General features: G+C 31.6%; 1 protein-coding gene across 8 annotated transcripts in view; it reads right to left on the reverse strand.

Moving 5' to 3' along the window:
* Positions 1-512: 512 nt before the first annotated feature.
* LOC101901148 (homeotic protein antennapedia) overlaps positions 513-19,792 on the reverse strand; it is a 281,076-nt gene continuing 261,796 nt past the window's right edge. For all 8 annotated transcript variants that reach the window (XM_059126636.1, XM_059126632.1, XM_059126634.1 and 5 more), the window contains 2 exons: positions 19,228-19,444; positions 513-797 (listed from right to left, as the gene is read on the reverse strand). In XM_059126636.1, the coding sequence (XP_058982619.1) occupies positions 547-797; positions 19,228-19,444 (468 nt within the window). In that variant the 3' untranslated portion in view covers positions 513-546. The remainder of the gene's footprint in view (positions 798-19,227; positions 19,445-19,792) is intronic.

Genomic DNA, 19,792 nt, shown 5'->3' on the forward strand with positions numbered 1-19,792 from the left:
ATTTAAAAAATATAAACAATAATTAATTGAAGTTTAGGCAGATGTAAATTTTGACCCAAAATGCTTTTTTAAAATTCTAACAAATGAATATTTTTTGAAATATATAATAACATATACCGTGGGGAATTATAATTTCAGCAATTGTCTTTTAAGTGAAGAGAGGTTGTTGTTTTCCTGACCTCTTTCAACTACAAAATTACACTTGAGACAAATATCAATGCCTAATGTAAATCAAAATTAACATCTGACCTTTCTTAAACTGAGTCTCTTTTTGTAAAACATGAGTTTTCACTGTTTAATTCTGATTGACAAGCAAAACAGGAATATTGACCAAAAGTTATTTTTAACAAATGTAAAGAAGGATTTTTTTTCATACTTTTTTCATAACAAAATAAATAAAGTTTCCCACTTCAAAATTACGTGTTTGGTTTTTTTTTTTAATTTTGCCTATGGGTTTTCAGTTTGTCAAGATGTAGTATAGTAAGTTTTAGTTTCTTTAGAATATTTTCCAATTTTTTTTTTTTTGTGTAATTACATTTTTAATTTTTATTGTGGACTATTTGGTGGTGTAATCTCATCACCTTCGCCACCGGATCCGGGTTCACCCTTGGTCTTGTTTTCCTTTTTCCATTTCATGCGGCGATTTTGGAACCAGATTTTTATTTGTCTTTCTGTCAAACACAAGGCATGGGCAATTTCGATACGTCTTCTACGTGTCAAATAGCGATTGAAATGAAATTCTTTCTCCAGTTCCAGAGTTTGATAGCGAGTATAGGTTTGACGGCCACGTTTGCGTTCTGTGGGGGGTGAATAAAAAGAAATTCCGAAAATTATTTTATTTGTAAAAAAATTAAATAGTATACACCATTTATGCTACAGAAACATGCTAACTAAAAAATGTAAAAAAAATATATACCAACAACCAAAAAACACATAAAAAATCATTTTTTCTTATTTCCTTTTTCTGGAGTCTATGGCCTCCATTCGTATTTATACTTGTCAAATTCACAACATGTGTTGCTTTAAAGAATATGGGGCTTCTTCTTTTTTAGGTTTTTGTTTTTGTCTTTTTCATCTTCTTGTAATCCAAAATGGTATTTTATGCTTATTATAAAAAACCCGAAGAACCGCCAAAGCAGCATACAAAATCATATGTAGATTATAACATAATCATCTCCAAATGCAGGGAGTGTGCATTATTTTTTTTTTTTTTTTTTTTTGTGGAACATCAAACAAGCCATGATGACTTTGTGACTTTATTCCCAGCTCCTATCATACTGCTCGCATGGCTGGCTGTTGATCACAAATACGTATAATAATAATAATAATATTGTGCTGGTGCTGATGAGGAGGAGCCCTCATCTCTCTCTACGTATTCAAATCAAAAACTTTAACTAATTATATGCGTAGCCTTAAGACATTTATTAAAACTGTAACCATTCCACCTCGAAATTTGTAATGGTCGTGATTTGATGTTGATGCTGCTGCCTTTTCGTCTGGTGAGCTATGCTACCGAGAATTATACATATGCACTTTGCACGTTTCTAAGACATTTGTAATCAATCAAGATTTTGAATGCAAGTGTCACAAAATGATGATGATGAACACATGAATTTTAATTGTACAACGGTTTATGTTTTTGATGTGATTTTGAAATATATATGTGTATATAATTTAGAGAAAAAAATATCAATGATCACATGGATGAGCGATTTTTATATATGCCATTGAATTGCTGATTTAATTTCATAATTATTGGAAAATTACATCAGGAGATTTTTACAATTGCTAGAAGGTCCTTGATAAAAATAGGTTAAAAGAACTGAAATTTGTACAGATCAAAAATGTCTGCCACAGTTGGCGAATGAAAAAGGACTCCATTTTTAGGTAGATCATAAAAAATTATTTTAAAAGCTCAATCTAAAAGTTAACACTCCTACAAAATAATGGCATATATACCGGCGGCTTTTGCAAACGTTGCATGCTAATTAATGAAAGACTCCATGATAAAAAAGGATACATTTTGTGGTTACCATATAAGTCTAATGCCATTGGCGATGCTAAAGTCGATGATATGCATCTTAAATGTTTTTAGCATCTTTTTTGAGCTGGAGCTAACGTACCATGTACCAAACCCAAAATCAATTGTCTCTCAAAACTGACATATTGGTCTCTCAGTTGCATGGCCATGAAGAAAAGGAATTTTATTTTTAATTGTCAAATTTGAAATATTTTAAATGTCAGATTAGAAATATTTTTAAAAATGACATTTATTTGTTATTATGCTAGAGTTTTATATGACCTTTATCAATATTTTCATAGATAATCAGGGATACCTTTAAGCACCTTTTTTAGAATATTTTCTAAAATGTATAGAAAAAAATCCAGATTTTCCGATTTATATTATCAGGATATTTTAAGAACCAACAAAAAAATTATAGATTTTCAGTGATGTTTTCGAACTAGATATGGGTCAACTTGTAGTTTTTCGAGAGAAGCAATGCGTTTTATTTAAATATTATTTTTTTCAAAGTTTGCAGATTTTTTTATAGAAACAGAACTCATGAAATTCCGAGTCAATTTATGTGAAACGTCCATGGTATTGTCGACATATAATGATTTTGTATACTATAGGATGCTATTGCAATCCTACAGGATTTGCGTTGATATATTTGCTGATGGATGGAATTTTTGGGGATATTTTAAATAAAACGTAGAAGCAAGCTTTGTAAATACTTGAGCCTATTGTTAAGAAGCAATGCTTGTGAATATTCAAGGATATCTTCGCAGAAGCAAAGTTCGAAGATTATGAAGAATATCAACCTAAAACAGTAATTGCAGATTTTGCAGAATATTTTCTGAGAAGCAAAGCAAAGGCTTATAAAGAAAATTGTGACGGAGCAATAAAAATTTGAGAATAAATGTTTTTGTACAACCTTGGGAATAAAGACTAGTTCATACTCTAAGATTGCATTCTATAATTCTGAACGTGGTTGATTTTGAACCATCTTTGCTTTTACCATTGTTTTCTTGTGTATTTTCCCTCTCTCCCAATCTTCGCCTTTCTTTAATTTCAACCATAATTAAAAAGTAATATTAATTTATACTGCAAAAACCCATAAAATGTAATTATTTTTAATGATTTCCTTTGAGTTTAAGTTTCTACACAAACATTCGGACCACAGCAAACGCACCCATTTACCTTTCATATCATCATCAACAAAAGCGACAACAACAATAACAACTCAAAAATGTTGGTGGTAACTCTCTAACATTGGCCCCCAAATGGTTATTTGGCCAGCCAGCCTGTCGGACGGCCGGTTGGTCGGTCGGCCGGCTCGGATCCGTCAGTCAAATTAATATGGAGAATGGCTTTTGATATTAAAGAAATGGAAGTGATGGTAATGGTGGTGGTCGGGGGATACCAAAACTACTGAAATTTGTTATTATTTTTGTTGTGGTAGTTGTTGTTGTTGTTGCCTTTATACCAAAATGGTGGCCTAATCGCTATTTAATTACAATATGCTTTCATATCAAAATAAAAAAAAAACAACGTAAAACAACATTACACCAATAACAACATCAAGTAACAATCTAGCCAATGTAAAAGAGTATAACGCAAAACTCTATTTAATTCTGAATAATTTTTGTGTTTCTATTTTTTCTTCTTCAAACTATTTGATGGTTCCTTTTTCAGACTTCATCTATGACATGGGATGCGTGAGCATTGGGCCACAAAAAGTAATGCTCCTCTAGTAAACATATTTTGCCTTGTTATTATTATTTTTACCCGCTAGTGTGTTTCAGTTTAATGCCACAAGAGCGATTTTTCAAATCAAAACGAATTTGAACGGCAAAGAAAAGACGAAGAACACAAAAAGCCGCTTCTAAAAATTTACTAACATTTTTTCCCCGTCTGATGTTTGACGTTTGAAGTTTGATGAACAATATCAATTTAATCAAATTTATCACTTTGTCTTTAACCAAGAAAAAGAAACCAGCCAAAAAAACGGGGCATTAAAAAGGCCACGAAGTAGAAAAAAATGATTAACGCGTTAAAGGCGCCTTGTGCCATAAGGAAATTTATTATATTTTTAGATTTGTTTTTCATGCAAACGCACACACTCATTCATTCCAACAAAGACACAGGTCATCTCTCATTGTGTCTGGCCAGTTGCTCCTCTAAGCCAGAGTCATTAAAATGTAATTTCGCTTATGGTGGCTCTACCCCCCAAAAAAACAGCAGAGACCAAAATTGCCAGCCTTAAGACAAAGTCGTCTTATTCATTTCTTAAAAGGTCCAGAGAACACAAAAAAACGAATAAAATTCAGAGAGGAAGGCCAGTCGATACACGAGGACAAAACACTAGGTGGTAAGGGCCACAGTAATCCAAGGTGTAAAACTCATATTTATAATGTTTTCTTTATGATTTCATAAGATTTTGCGTAATTTATCAAGTGTATTTAAGCCACTCATTTCATTTCGTTTCATTTCATTTTAGTTGAGCATCGTTGGAAAAAAGTCATTCAAAAAAAAAAAAAGAAAAAGCCCAGAAACCTGACAACCAGCATATCAAATTGATGCTGGGTATTGAAATGAGCCAAAGGAAATAAAATACGACCAGGGTTACATCTGCCATTAAGAATGGGACCGGCAATGCAATAATGAAATAGAACCAACGGCCGTTGTTCTTTTTTTTTTTAAAGGGCTATTAGGGATTTGGACATGATGCAATCCTCCATGAGGAAAATATTTCCGAATACACCAGTTCCTAATTATTTGATTTCCGACTATCTAAATTGTAAAATATCTTTAATTTTTTCACAATTGCGATTGGTGAAAAAAGAGAGTGGTAAAAAAATAGAGTCAAATATTCTAAATGGAAATGTACAAATCGGATGTACCATTACATATGGTATGTTGATCCTTTCAATAGCTGGAGTGATTTCCACAGACGGACAGACAGAACAGTTCAGTTGAATTTCAGTACACCCTTTTTCCCTTGATCGAACACAATGCGATCTCTGATTTATAGTTAAACAAGATGTTGCACGGCTATGAAGACTTGCTTAACTTTCTAGACTAAAATCTATCGGTTTTGTAGTCAAACACTGTTTTGTAGTCAAGCAGGCACACTCTGTGCTTCTGTTACTCACTACTTTGTAACAGTAATATTTTTCCCCATAGTATCTAACCTCCTGGTAATGCAAAAACTAGCTTCATGTGGCTTCCGAATTTCAGTTTATATCCACTTAATTGGAAAAATGGCATCCACCAATTTGAGATAGTAGTGACCAACAAAAAACAAATTTTCCCGCAATTTAGAATTTAAGACATCCACTAATTTGAGATAGTAGTGACCAACCAAAAACAAATTGTCCGACAATTCAGAATTTTTTCCTTTGATTGAGCATAGATCTCCTTAATAAAAAAATGAGACGAAACTTTTGCTACAACTCCATACTTCCTCAAAATTAATGATAAAGTACCAAAGATTTAGGTTGCAGGGGGAAAATCTGACCAAGGAAAATGTCCAATTAACGGAAATTACCCCAAAATTTCATATCCCTTTTTTGTTAAACAAAAACCAACGAAAATATGAAAATAATAAACAAACAATTCTCCAAGGAAAACAAAAACTAATTTGATTTACATTGGCCCTCACTCCATCCACAAATGGAAAGATGAAATTTAAGGTCCCATTATACCGCACAGGAAATGTTAATGTATACACGTGAAATTTTCGTTAAAAACCCCACACCACAAACCCCCCCGTCCCAACCAAATACAAATATTCTTTGTGTACAAAGAAATCATTGCTGCTGCTTGATTACTAAATGGCGTGGCCATATTACAAAAGAATCCAAAATAATTTCATGTTTCTTTTTTGGGCATTTCGAAATGTTACCTTTACCGTTGATAATTAACCTTATTTTCCGCCAGAAAGCAAATAAATGCCCCCGCACAAGAAAAGAAAACAAAAATTAAAAATGTCTGATGAAAATCCCACGATTGACATATTTTTTTTCTTCGCCTTTTTGTTGAGTTTCGTATAAGTTTCTTTTGTATTGTGGGCGCCATAATTACATTTTTTTTGTTGGCAAAGCTACGCAGCCATTGTCAATGCCATATAAATGTCATCAGTCTTAGGGTTTTGGTTATTTTGTATAATACACAATATTATCAATTTCTATCTTTCCATCAAAAAAAAAAAAACTGCTCAGAAAAATAACATAAAATCACCACCCGCATAATGACGATCATTTGTTTAATTATTAAAATAACAACTAACGGTGTGCATTGAATGCTTGAAAAAATTAATATTTATAATAAAAAATGCAGCTTTCGTAAAATCAAAAGTAAAACAAAAGTGATATGAAACCTGTACCCAAACTTAAGACATTTGAATAAAAACCACAACTAGGCACTTTTGTTTGTAAAAAAAGAATTCAAATTTTCCGTTTAATTTAATTTTAATTTCCAAGTTATTTCATTGTGAAAATTGGCCAACACTTGTGTGTCTAAAACCTTTGACTTTTGTTATGATTTATTTAAATTGTCTGTATTAATTGCGGAAATTAAAGATTTAGAACATGAATACAAGTGAAATGTCACAACAATTTCTTAGTCATTGGAGAACAATGTACCACAACTATGATATCTCATATATGAGAAATGCCATGTGATATAAGCCCACACAACAAAAATATGGTCGTCACAAAAGCAAATTTTCATACTACAAGTAAAGACAAGATCATATCTTTTGCATTACAATTTAGTTGAAAAATAATCAATTATTACTTAATTTTTCCAGCAAAAATTAAATAATCCATTACAAGGTAATATGAAGAAACTACAGTTTGTATTAGCAAAAGGTTGAGAAATAAAGGTTTATTTAAAAATTAAAAATGATTATTCTTTACTAATTACCATATAATGAGTAATTGTGGAACATGTTGCAACAATGCAGTGTGTTCTGAGTGCGATACTCAACGTCGGCAAACAATAAAAAATAAAAGCGAAATCGAAGAACTTCTGGTGAAGATGTAAGACTTCAAACAACGCCCAATAAGTACCTGAAAGCTATATGAACACAATTGCCGACTAAGATGTATGTTTAAAAAAGCGGGTTAATCTTAAAAAAAAATCAAAGCAAAATAACTTATTTTCCTCATTACCGAGCAAGGAGTGACGTGAGCACAGAGTGAAATACGATAAGTCTTTATTGTAATTGTAAGTATCTAAACAATCCGTAGTTTATTTGAATGAGTTCGAACAAATAGAAAAGTGGATTCTAAAAAATAAAACAAATAATTATTTGCGACAAAAATACCTACTTATTTCGGGTAATATAGCCTTGTAAAAATATGGGTTTAGTAACCTATTATTTGGTAATGGAAAATATTGCTAGGAAATAATGGTTTTTAATAGTGGTACAGTTTGTAGTATTTTTGAGTGTGACATGCCTTGATGCTGTCCGAGAAATGACTGTGTATATACAGGGTGAGATGAAAAAACTGCAATCAAATGCAAATAGACTCAAAAGAGCTAAAGAGTTGCTTCGCTTGGCCGAAAGTGGTGAACTGCCGAATTTGGTTTTCTCCGATAAGGAAACACTCATTGTCCACAGTTTTTAAACAAACAAAATGATCGGGTTTACTTGCCAAAGAAGTCATCTGAAAATGTCCATCTTCGGTTGGCCACCAGAACTCAAGCGCCGGTCATGGTGATGGTGTGGCCGCCATAAAAGCCGATGGTCGCTCTCAGCTTGTATTAATCGACCGTGTCATCAGAATAAATACCGAATATTATCGGGAAAATATTCTGGAGGGTGTATTAAAGCCTTGGGTATGCAAAAATGTTGGCCGGAGACCTCGGACATTGCAACAGGACTCAGCACGCGCCACCCAAGAATGGTTACAAAATGAGATTCCTCGTTTCATTTCTAGCGCACCAAAATCTCCGGATGCCAATCCGTTGGACTATTGTGTCTGGAGTATTTTGGAAAGCAGAGTTGGCACTAAAAAATACCAAAGTGTCGATCACCTCAAGCAAACGCTTATCGAAGTAAGGGCAACATTCGGGCAGCGTGTGAAGGTTTCATTGGCCGTTTGAAGGTCATAATTCGTGCCAAAGGTGACAAATTCGGGTAAATCTAAACTTATTCTACAATTTGATGCTATTTCCGACATTTTTTGCATTCATTCAATAAAATTAAAAAAAAAAATTAAAAATTATGGCGTTTGACTTTGTTGCAGATTTTTTTATCTCACCCTGTATTAGTTTTTATAGGTGTATTATCGAACCCACTATATATTTTTGAATTCGGTAATGTTAAAAATTATCATTAAATTTGAATTTTTAACCCTGTGCAAGTCCAGACTGTGAATTTTCTTAGAATCTACACTATTTTGACTAAATTAACCATTTAAAGTTTTATAAAATCTCTCACATGTGAAATGCTTAAGAAACCAGGATGAAAAACCATTGTAACATGTAACCACAGGCATTATTAATGTGTATAAATTTATTATTAAACAAAAAAATAAAAGCATTTCGCAAAGGAATATAAAAATTCGTGTGTGGCATTTGTAATGTCATCAACAATACTCAGAGAGGCACACACACACTCACTCAGATACAAAACAAATGGACATATTGTCGGCAAACAAAAGATGCAACATTCAATTTTAAAGAAAGAAAAAAATGAATGAAAAAAACCTGCCAAATCATTTTGTCTTGAGTTTTTGCAAATCGGAGAAGAAAAAACTGGCGAGGGGAATAAGCCAAGATCATTTAGTAACAATGTCAGATATTCCATCCAAGGAAATAAGAAGCGATGAAACTGACGATGATGATGATGACTATGACGATTGGCGGTGAGTATGTACAACACTTGCCACAGCGATTAAAAACTAATAAAGAATTTTTAATTGTGATTGCAAAATAATAAGCAAAGCTGAAGAAAAATTAGCTATGAAAGTTTTGTTGTTGTTTGCGTTGTGTGTGTGTGGTAGAATAAAAATGATATTTCATTATTTCAAATAAATGAAATAAAAAAAAAATAAACTATATTCATAGAAAACCATAGAAAGAAAACAAATCACTTGGACCTTTAGAGACCTACAATGGGGGAATTTTTCCAGACCACACACATTCATACAGATGTGCTGTTTTCCATTTGGCCTTTCTGGCTTTTATACTCCAAGGAAAAGCCATGTAAATGTGTAAGTTTTGTCTAATATGTTTCATATATACGTACATCCATACATGTATTTTTTTAATCTTATTCTATTTTTCAGTTTAGCCATTTGGTTTTGTTCCATTCCCATATTAAACTCTTATATTCTACAACGCTTCGTATTCCCCAAAGTCAGCTTCCTCCCAAATTGGAAAAACAAAAACTTTCATTTTAGTTTTTTGACACATTTCAGCTGTTATGTTAACTTTATGTGAGATACTTTTTTTTGCTCTCGTTTTTTTGAAGGGTTCGTTTTTGTTCATTTCAGTTCACATCAAAAAACCTAACACCAAACCAAGGCTATTTTATCTATGACCTCATAGAGGGCCAATGTTGGGTACAGCTTAAAAAAATTTTATTTTTATATTTTATATTTGAATATTCAAATTTGGTGTGTCTATGCTAAAATTATGTTTTTAAATAGAAAAATAAATTAATACACCTCATTTATAAGGAAATTGTAAGAATAGTAAAACGATTACTAGAAATAAAACTTTAGCAGATGATAATTATTATTTGGTGGGATTTTTTCTTTTTCTGAAAAAGTACGTAACTCCTAAATCAATGCATATGCGATTAAAGCTTTTTCTCAAAAAGAACGTGTTATTTTATTTTGATCGGTTTATTTTACGATAAAATAAATAGATTTTTTAAGATCTTGAATCTATTTAAAAAAGCTGGAATTTTTTTTTTTTTTTTTTTTTTTTTTTTTTTGGACCAACGTTTTCAATAATGTACAATAATTTACACCATCCAATTTAACTGATTTTTTTCAGAAATCCACAGAAATATTTATTTCTTTAATACCTCCTTTTATGAAAAGGTTGTTCATCACTGTTTCGCATGTCATATTTTTTTTAATTTTTTATCCTGGCAGGACCCATTGGACGAGGGGGTGGGTTAGATGAACAAAAATTGTAACAAATGCAAAAATGGTTTGATGCCTCTTGACAGTGTCTGACCAAAGCATATCCGATGAAAAAACCAACGTTTCACAACTACCATTGGAGAAAGGGAAAAAAAAAACAGCAAACCCAAATACCAAAGTGGGTTGTGATATCCATCAACCTCAGCAACCAAATGGTAGTAGGCAAAGGACATCCCAAAGTGACATGGTGGTGTATACATTCATTTCCACCACTTCTTTTTTTTCTGGCAGTAAGAATTGTTAATTTCACTCAAAGTCATTTCCAGGGATTTGGTGTTGAGCTTAAAAAATATTTTTTAATTTTCATAAATTTTGTTAATAAATAAAAAGAAAAATATGTTGCAGGTTTTAATTAAGATTTTTTTTTTTGGTATTCAGTACATTTTTTAGAGGTTGATGGGAAAATAAATATTCAGTTATTTGCTTTCATTTGTTCACCCCAGGCCCAAATGGGATTTAAACAACCTGTTTGGTGATTTTTATAAAACCGAATTACTAATTTTCCTCCCTAGACTTTCTTATCAAATTAGGATTGAATGTAAAAATCAAATGAAAATCCAAATTATCTTTACTTTTTTCTCAGCCCCAATCATCAACATGAGAATACGAGAGAGTATTTTCCCAAAAAGGGTCTTCCTTCTATATCTTCTTATTATTTTTCATTTGATTTCTTTGTTAATTTGAATTTCTTTCTTTTCTTTTAGTTTCTTACTTTTGTTTTTGTTGTTGTCAAGAGGAGAAATATTCTAGTTTGGTACATATACACACACACATAAAGGCAGTCATATGTACATGCATATACCCAATACAATACGATTTTGGAATTTTTCAGCTTGTCTTGGAACCCATGTCAAAATATTTGACAGCTGACTAAAACATGCCATGTGAAGCCATGTCCCATTGCGAAGCGTCCAGTGAAGCGCACAAACAAATAATAGAGCAAACCAAAGACCAGAAAAAACAACAACATTAACAACTACAGGACTGAAGCAGTGGCAATGGTTCAAACTAAACTCATTTCAAAACTATGGCTGACTGTCTGTAACCTAAAGCAATCATCCAGGCAAGTTGCCCCGGCCATTTTAACCAACCACAATTGTGGCACAAAAAAAGGTTTGGTATTTGGTCTTACCTAGCATTGAATTAATACCATTACCAATGGGGGTGACTGGTGGAAGAATATCTTTGATGATTTTGAAAAAATGAAGTTTTTTTGTTAAACAAATGAAGAAAAATTGTTTTTAATTTTGGAGAAGAAAGGTAAGAGGTGTATAGGAAAATATTAATTACTGGGGAGAATGTCAAAAATGCAAAACATATGAAGTTCAATGTTTTAAAATTTCAAAAAGATCAAATCGAATCAATTCAAATCTTACTACCCAAAAACTGTGATTCAGTATTTTTTGCTAGCCAATACCCCAATATTGACTTCATCGATTCCTAATTTAGATACGGAATAGGATAATAAGAATATTGAAATTAAAAAATCAAAATATTGGAATGTTTAGACATGGCATGATCGAAAAGACGATGCCATAAAATGGTGGCTTATTAAATTTGTCATTCTGTTTGTCAGAACGCGAAATATTCGGCAAAGGCCCAGTGCGAATCATTTGGTATGATTGGTTCAGAACTGTAAGAATGTAAAAGTTTTTACAACGATAATCGTTTTTCCTTTCATGAAAAATTGCAAAACTAGTAGACTCTTGCAGGTTCTGGAACAGAGCAATTGAAAATTAAACATATCGATCCAGGACATTTGTTGGATTTGGTCAGAAAGCCTTACCAATTTCAGGAAAATTGTTAACCTGTAGATGTATTTAAGCTATCAGCAAGTGATTTTTCATTAAGAACCGAGAATGAAAAAAAGTTGATTTTTATCTGAATTTCTTTAGTCTCCACTGTTTTTTTCCAAAGAATCAAATAAAGTTCATTTAAGAAAATTATATACTGTGACTTTCCCATATTCGCTTTTGTTATTTCAAACTGGCCCACATATGCTGGCCATTATTGTCAGTAAAATACATAAAATCCATAACTGCTTGAAATTCATGATGTAGCTTAAAAACAAGAATTTCCAATACAAAAACTTTGTAAACTGTTTTCGTACGAGAGGAAAATTGGTGAAGAAGACACCAGAAAAATCTTCACGCAACTTGAAAATTATCTTTTGATCCGCGCACTTAAATTTCAGCAAAAAAGAAAAACAAACAAAAAACACCAAAGGAAATTTCAACGGAAACGGAAATAACCAAGGAAAAAGCATGACTTAACAAGAGACAATCAGCATTAAAGTTAATGGCGATTGTTTTTTTTTTTTTTTTTGGTAATTCTCAATATAAAGTGACTTTCAACAAGCCAAAACCATAATGATGCTACTCCAAACATAGATTGATGTTTTAGAGAACAAAAAAAAAAAACACATTGTCATTTTCCATAATTTCGTTTGTTTTTTCTGTTTCCCAAGATTTTGTAAACCCCCAAACCCAAAGTTTGTAAAAACACATTAAAGTAAAGTTTGGATTGTCTAGCTTTTCTGCTTGTTCTGCATCTTCCTTTCTTCTAAAATACTTTGAAGCATTTTTATGCTACATAGGAGTTTAAGCTTAGAAAATCATGGCCTTAAGTAGTTCTTGTCTTCATGAATATCCTTGATATTTACGTTGAAATGTTCCAGCCAAAAGTTTGTTGGAGGGGGTGGGAGTAGAGGTCTGCCATACAAAAAATAAATTCCAATAGCTTTGCGTAGTTAAGGCCAAAATCCTTAAAAAAACGAAGTTTTGAAATGTTTTACTGGCCAAAGTGATTCGATGAACTTCAGAGCGTTGGGAAGTGGAGATTTTGAAGTGACGAAGAGCAACAACAATACTGACAAAGCAATAAAGTTTTATATTTTTCTGCTCTTTTCATTTGCTGTGTTTTTGGTTTTTGTTTTTGAGCAAACGAGCGTTGAAAACTTTACTTCGATGTTGACTTTCAAATAGTTGGAAAACAAAAAATAAAAATATTAAAGAAAAAAGTTATTGAAGTCGGTCTATAAAATGCTTATTTATAATAATCATAGAAATTCGAGTTGTACTTGAGGAAGTAGAAGAATAAGGAAAATTAAAATTTTAAAAGAAATTTGGGAATGTAGATTTAGTATGAAAGTTATAATAATAATTCTAATAATAATAATAATAATAATAATAATAATAATAATAATAATAATAATAATAATAATAATAATAATAATAATAATAATAATAATAATAATAATAATAATAATAATAATAATAATAATAATAATAATAATAATAATAATAATAAGATTAATAATAAAATATAATTCAATAATTTAATCAACGAATAGTTGCAAACTTTATTTGTTATCACAGGGCACGAGTAGATGTTTAAGAAGTTTACCTAGCTGAAATAGTTGGAAATGGGGTTGGTATTTCTGAAGGACTTGAACGCCTCTAGACGTGTTGTCAGGGTTTTAAACGATGCTTTTTTGTAATTACAAAAAACTTTACAAATCACTCATTGCTTAAAAAGTTAAATATTATATTAGCAAATAGAAAATGTATTTAAATTCTGCCTATTAGATTGGAAAACTTGTCGCATATATCCCAACTTATAATTCGAAAAGTTTGGACAAAAATTGAAGGTAAATATGCTATTTTTTGGCTTTGAAAATAATATTTCCCAATAAATTTAGAGTTGCAATTTTTCTCTATAGATTTTGCAAAAAAAAAAGTTTTTTTGTCTATCCTACTTAAGGGTCAGGCAACCTAAACCTTCAACTTTCTAATAATTCCCCCAGGCTCATATTTCCGTTAAATGACATTTAAAATAGATTTCTTATGCGTGCTGAAATATATCTAACACCATCTGCCTTCTGTTTAAATTTGAGTTCAGGATATATTGCAATTTGGGTTTTTTCTTTCTTGCATTAGCCATTTACATGAACATCTCAATTTAAGAAGAGTTTCAGTTTGCGATTTGGTTTTTTGTTCACTCAAATCGTGACCTTAAAGTTTAAAGGAAAGCAAAAAAAAATACATTTTTAAAAAAGTTCCGTACTACTACTTTTTTGTCTTATTGGTGTTGCTGTTGTTTTTGTTTATTTTAACATATTTTAGAACTTAGTCACGTTTGCAAAACTAAGGCAGGCAAACACCAAGCCAAGTTTGCCCTGTGCTATGTATATCTGCTTGCAATATTTTTTGGTGATATTGGAGACCCATAGCTGGTCATTTATAATTTTAATGGATACAAGCAACTTAAACAGGCGTTAAGTGGTTATAAACGACAAAGACACTGTGGCATGGTTTGGACATAATTCGTTTTAGCAGTTAACGAATCTTTGGCGAAGTTCAAAAGAATTTCGTTTGAGTGAAACACTGTTCAGCAAAGAAAGAAATCGAAAAGGAACATAGTTTTCGCATGGATTGCCTGTGGTTTGGATGTGATAAACACTGGGGTTTTTTCGCAATAACCCAGCAAACCCAGCGGAATACGACATAAATTTTCAAAACATGTTTACCAAATTTTGAAAATTAACAGAAGTTGCTATTTGACAATAATACAAATAAATTTATACAAAATTTATTAAAATGGTCATTAAACTCATTGAGGTTTAAATAAATTTCTATTTGAAAAAGAGGATCTGCAATGAAAACAATCTTTACAAAAATCCGATATTATGTAAGGAATACCAAAATTTTAATTTTTGTTCTCCATCATTTACAATAAGTCTTCCCGTCAGCTTGAAGAACTTGACAACATGAACATAGCATCATTTACTCAAATAAAAGACACATTTCAAAAAATTTAAAAACTCATTTTAAGTTATCGATTTAAATTTGACATTCCGAATTTAGAATATTGTTACAAATATATATATATTTTTTTTTAATTTTTTAATTTTGTTTTCAAAAATTCCCAAAAAAAATAAAGACATTTATTTGCAACGAGATTACCAAATATCAGTGCTAAATGTATATGGAAGATCAAGTATGGGTAGAGGTATTTAAGTGTTGTTTAGTTGACTAATGCCAAACTCCAAATAAAAAAGCTGTAGCTTCTTGAGTTCAACAGATATAAACATGCCAATGTGATAGAAAAATAAAAGAAACAAGAATTTTTAAATTAAGCCACCCTTTGAGTAAATGAGCGATGTATGTTTGCAAGTGGAATCTAAAAGGAATTGAGAATTCGTAAAATTCAAGTCAAAAGCGCATTATAAGACCGGCTTTTGATCGCTTTGCCTCTCTCATTTATCACTGGGTTACTATTGAAAATTCATGCATTTAAGGCTTGCAGTTCATTTTTTTGTTTATTGTCACTGTTTCTTGGCAAAAAAAATAAGCCACAACGGATCTGCACTTCAACTCCAGCCAGCCAGCCAACCAACCAGCCAGCATCCAGCGGACAATGCGTGAGTTTAAACTTGAGAATAAGCAAAGGCTTAGCAGAAAAACATGAATGAATAAATGAATTTGAATGCACAAAAGGATAAAGTCAAACAGGCCAACACTGAAAACAAACAAACAAATAGAAGCAAAAGACGAGCGAGAGTAAAGTACAAACCAAAATACATATAACAAAAAAAAAGCGAGAAAAAAACACTATATAAAAACGCGAACCGTCGTGTTCCAAAGATTAATAAATTGATGGCATCCATTGCACATAACGTGTAACTAATGGCTGTAATCAATTTTGCTTTACATCTCAATCTACAAACGAAATGGAAGAGAGCAAGGAATAATAACAGCAACAACAACAAAATGGCCATATAACAAACAGAGAAATATCCCTGAACTCTGAAATTGAGAACAAAATACAAAAATCGGCAGACAGACAGACAAACAGATACAACCATCAAATGGAAGGCAAAAGTAAACAAATGAGAATCCTGTCTAAAAAATATAGGTATACTACAACTATTCACAAGGACTGTTGGAGTTATTGGGAACAGAAGAAATGTATCATAAGGGGGCGAGAAGGTGGAAGGAAAATCATTTGCTGGCCATTAATAAAGCGTTTTTGTCAAAGGGTCAGATATTAAAATAGGATATTTCACGAATTATCCAAAAAAAAAAAAAAACAAAAAAATTATAGGACTTTGTGAAATGGGCGAAACGAAACGAAAGAGAGAGAGAGAGAAATAATTTTTATAATATATATAAATTTGTTACTTGTTTTCATTAAAATTAAAAATGTTTTTAAAACTTATTTTGCAATAGGACCAAGACTATTTAAAAAGAACTGTATTCCCACCTTATATGTAATTACTTAATTTCTTTTAACGAGCACAAATTATTTAATGAAATTCTTTAAAACCAAAAGGTCCACCCACTCACTCACCTTTTACTTTTATCTTCACTCCTCTCTCACTCTTTTTATCCCTCCCTTTCTATCCCTCACACAATAATTTACACTGGCATTACACAAAGAAGAAAGCAGACATGAAATAATGTATCCTTTTTAACCTTGACTTAAAATAAATGTCTTTACATTTAGCCTTGATATACCCCTTAAATGAAAACAGACAAAATTTATGGACCTTCACCAATCAATCAATAGTTGGGAAATTTTTTGAAATGCAGAAAACACCGACCACAGACTTTCGGACAGACAGACAGACAAGTAGAATACCTGACATTTGCGAATTACTACAAACACACACAGACTCACCCTAACTCGGCATACTGCAATAGCAATAAAAGTGAAATTGTAACAAAACCCATTCTTGTAAAATAGGATTAAAGGTATTTAACTCTAAAAAGAGGATAATAGCTCTAAATAAATCCCTAAACAAAACCAACAAGGGTAATGTTTTGAAGAAAGGCGGCTTCCAAAAGGATAATGTGGCGAATTTTGCAAATTCAAGTAAATGGCAAAACTAGAGCGTAACTAATGTAATTGCTGGAAAATGAGAGAAGGCAATGTGTTTTCTTCGTTTTGTCAGAAGAGAAAGGCAAAGAAAAGGACGTAATACTATCGATTCTGATGTAAACTTCTGCAATGATTGGCATATGTCAATGCTGTCGATTTATTTTTTTCGATTTATACAACAAAAAAACTGGTATTTTAATAAAGCTTTGAATGCAAACATTCATGGGAATTATTTAATCGATTTTATAAATTTATGAAATTGTATTGTTTTAGTTTTCGCACGTTCTTCTAAGGGTCTGCATTTGTATGACGAATGCGAAAGAAAAACACCATTCCAGATTTATTTTTGGAATTTATTATTTAAAGTGAAAAAGATTAAATATATTAAAAATGTATTTGGAATTGTGTTTTATATCTCCCTCACTGACGTATCGTTATATAGAAATTATCCTTTATTTTGAAACAAAAAAATTAGCATATTTTCAGTTTCGTATTTTCCATCTACCACACCACTGTGCTGTACGCTATCTCCACCCTGCGGCAATTTACGTAACTATATGCCACCGCAGTTAGCAAAGACAACAACCTAGTAAACAATTTCAATTTTTTGTTCTTCTTATTGGTAAAATATTCCATATAGGATCTCTCTATGTATTTCAAATTAGAAAAGATGAATCACAAACTCAAAATGTAAACGCCGAAAAAGTTTTCCTAACAGATTTTGTGTTTTAAAAAATAATATTAAGGTAATGCAACTTAAAATAATGTATAAAAAAATCAAAACTACTTTGTGTTCAAATTTAAATTATACTACATAAAACACAACGTTTACAAAAAAATAGGGATGCCAAATTGGGGTATATTGAAAAACATATTTTTTTCTAATATGAATTTAAATTATTTGTATAATATAAACATTTCTTCAAGAAATCTGAAATTTTTACAATTTTTTTGGTCGCTATCTGTAAAAACCTTTTTTCTTAAAATTTTAAACGCCATACTTCTGTTCAAAGCCTTTCTGTTGTAAATAATTTCTTGCATAAAAATAGAAACATTATATATCATATCTGTATGCGCTTTAGATGGGAAACTTTAAAAACCTGGTATTCACTTCTTCTATTATAAATTTTGTCAGCTATTTATGATGCTAAATTTCGACAGACAGATAAAGGCATTCTAATTCAATTTGCCAAAAAACGTGTTTATAAGATCTAAGATGGTTGTGATTGTTGACCGTTCTACCACGGTTACTACAAGGTAAAATTATTTCTGCAAAAAAAAAATATTTTCTAAACGACCTTTTCTTAAGTAGATTAACATCACTTTAAGAAAATTTCCCAAAAAAGTATTATCTTTCCTTATACTAGTAGTTTTATGACCTATTGAACTCTTTATAGCAGATCTATATCCATCAAGTGATGTATAAAACAACGCCTGTTATTCTATTTCATGCTGTCAGTGTGGAAACAATACTAAATTAATTATGGCATTTTTTTCCGGTAAATAAACCTGAACCCCTTTATTAATACATATTCAGGAAATTGTCCTGAGGCAGTGCTAGCATTTGACAGTATTTAGTTATATTTTGCTAATTAGGTTTCCCTTTTCAATGCACACTAATAATATTCCAAAGTTCACAGACAACAGCCGATACGTAACCTTGTATTGAGTATGCATTACTAGACTTTGCATACGATTTAAAAGTCCAAATCGACTTTTCATCTTGGTTTTGCTCTATATCTAGTGTAGAAAACGATGTAATCGATAGACGCATAAGTCGAATTTGTATTTGAAACTAAAAGTCGAAAAGTGTAAAAATCAGCTTTTCACATGGTAACATGGGATTTCTCAGAACTAACGATCTCTTATATATTTATTGTTGTTAATGACCTTTTTTTCAAATATCTCAAATTGCAAAATATATGTAAACAGTCCTAAAAGAATTTCTCACATCTCCTAGTATATTCAAACCAATCCCCTCAATTTTATAAACAATTTGGCATCCCATATTTTGTATCTCTTTTACTTTGGTGCAACCGTCAACCATGTAAAACAAAATAACTAACCAAAAAAAATGCAACTCTAACTACACTCAAACAACTACTTTTCGTTGGTAGAAGAAGAAAAAATTCCACTACTTTGTGTGGAATGGCGATCACTTTCCTTGACACTTACCAAATTGACTTCGCATCCAGGGATACAGAGGCGAAGGCATCCCTGATGGTTGTGAATTTGGATTTTGTGATGGTGGTGTATGCTGGCCGGGGTGTCCTTGGTGCATTTGTGGTGGTCCTTGACCCTGGTGCATCATGCCCTGAGGTGGTCCGCCAACTTGGGGTACGCCGGTTTGTTGTTGACCATACATGCCCATGTTGTGATGATTTTGATGAACCTTAAAACGGAGGAGATTAAAAAATGTTTAAAATAATTGTTATCCACAAAAATATGAAACTACTGCAAAAGAAATAAAAAATCTAAACTACAAAGAGTAAGATTGGTAAAGCCCAATTCAAAAGAAAAAAACATTTTACGTGAATAAAGGTGTAAGTACATAAGAAGCTTGAAGTCATGACTAGGCATATTTTGTGACGTTTCATAAAGAGATTACAGAGCCGCACTAAAATCCTGCCATCGTTTTCCATTATAATTTGACATTGATATGCCTAGCTATGACTTCAAGCTTTTTATGTTCAAGTTTTTCTCTTTCGACATATTCCAAACAATCGCTTGCTTAAACTTC

The sequence above is a fragment of the Musca domestica genome, unplaced genomic scaffold (genome assembly GCF_030504385.1).
Source record: "Musca domestica strain aabys unplaced genomic scaffold, Musca_domestica.polishedcontigs.V.1.1 4, whole genome shotgun sequence".
In the NCBI taxonomy this organism is placed as follows: Eukaryota; Metazoa; Arthropoda; class Insecta; order Diptera; family Muscidae; genus Musca; species Musca domestica.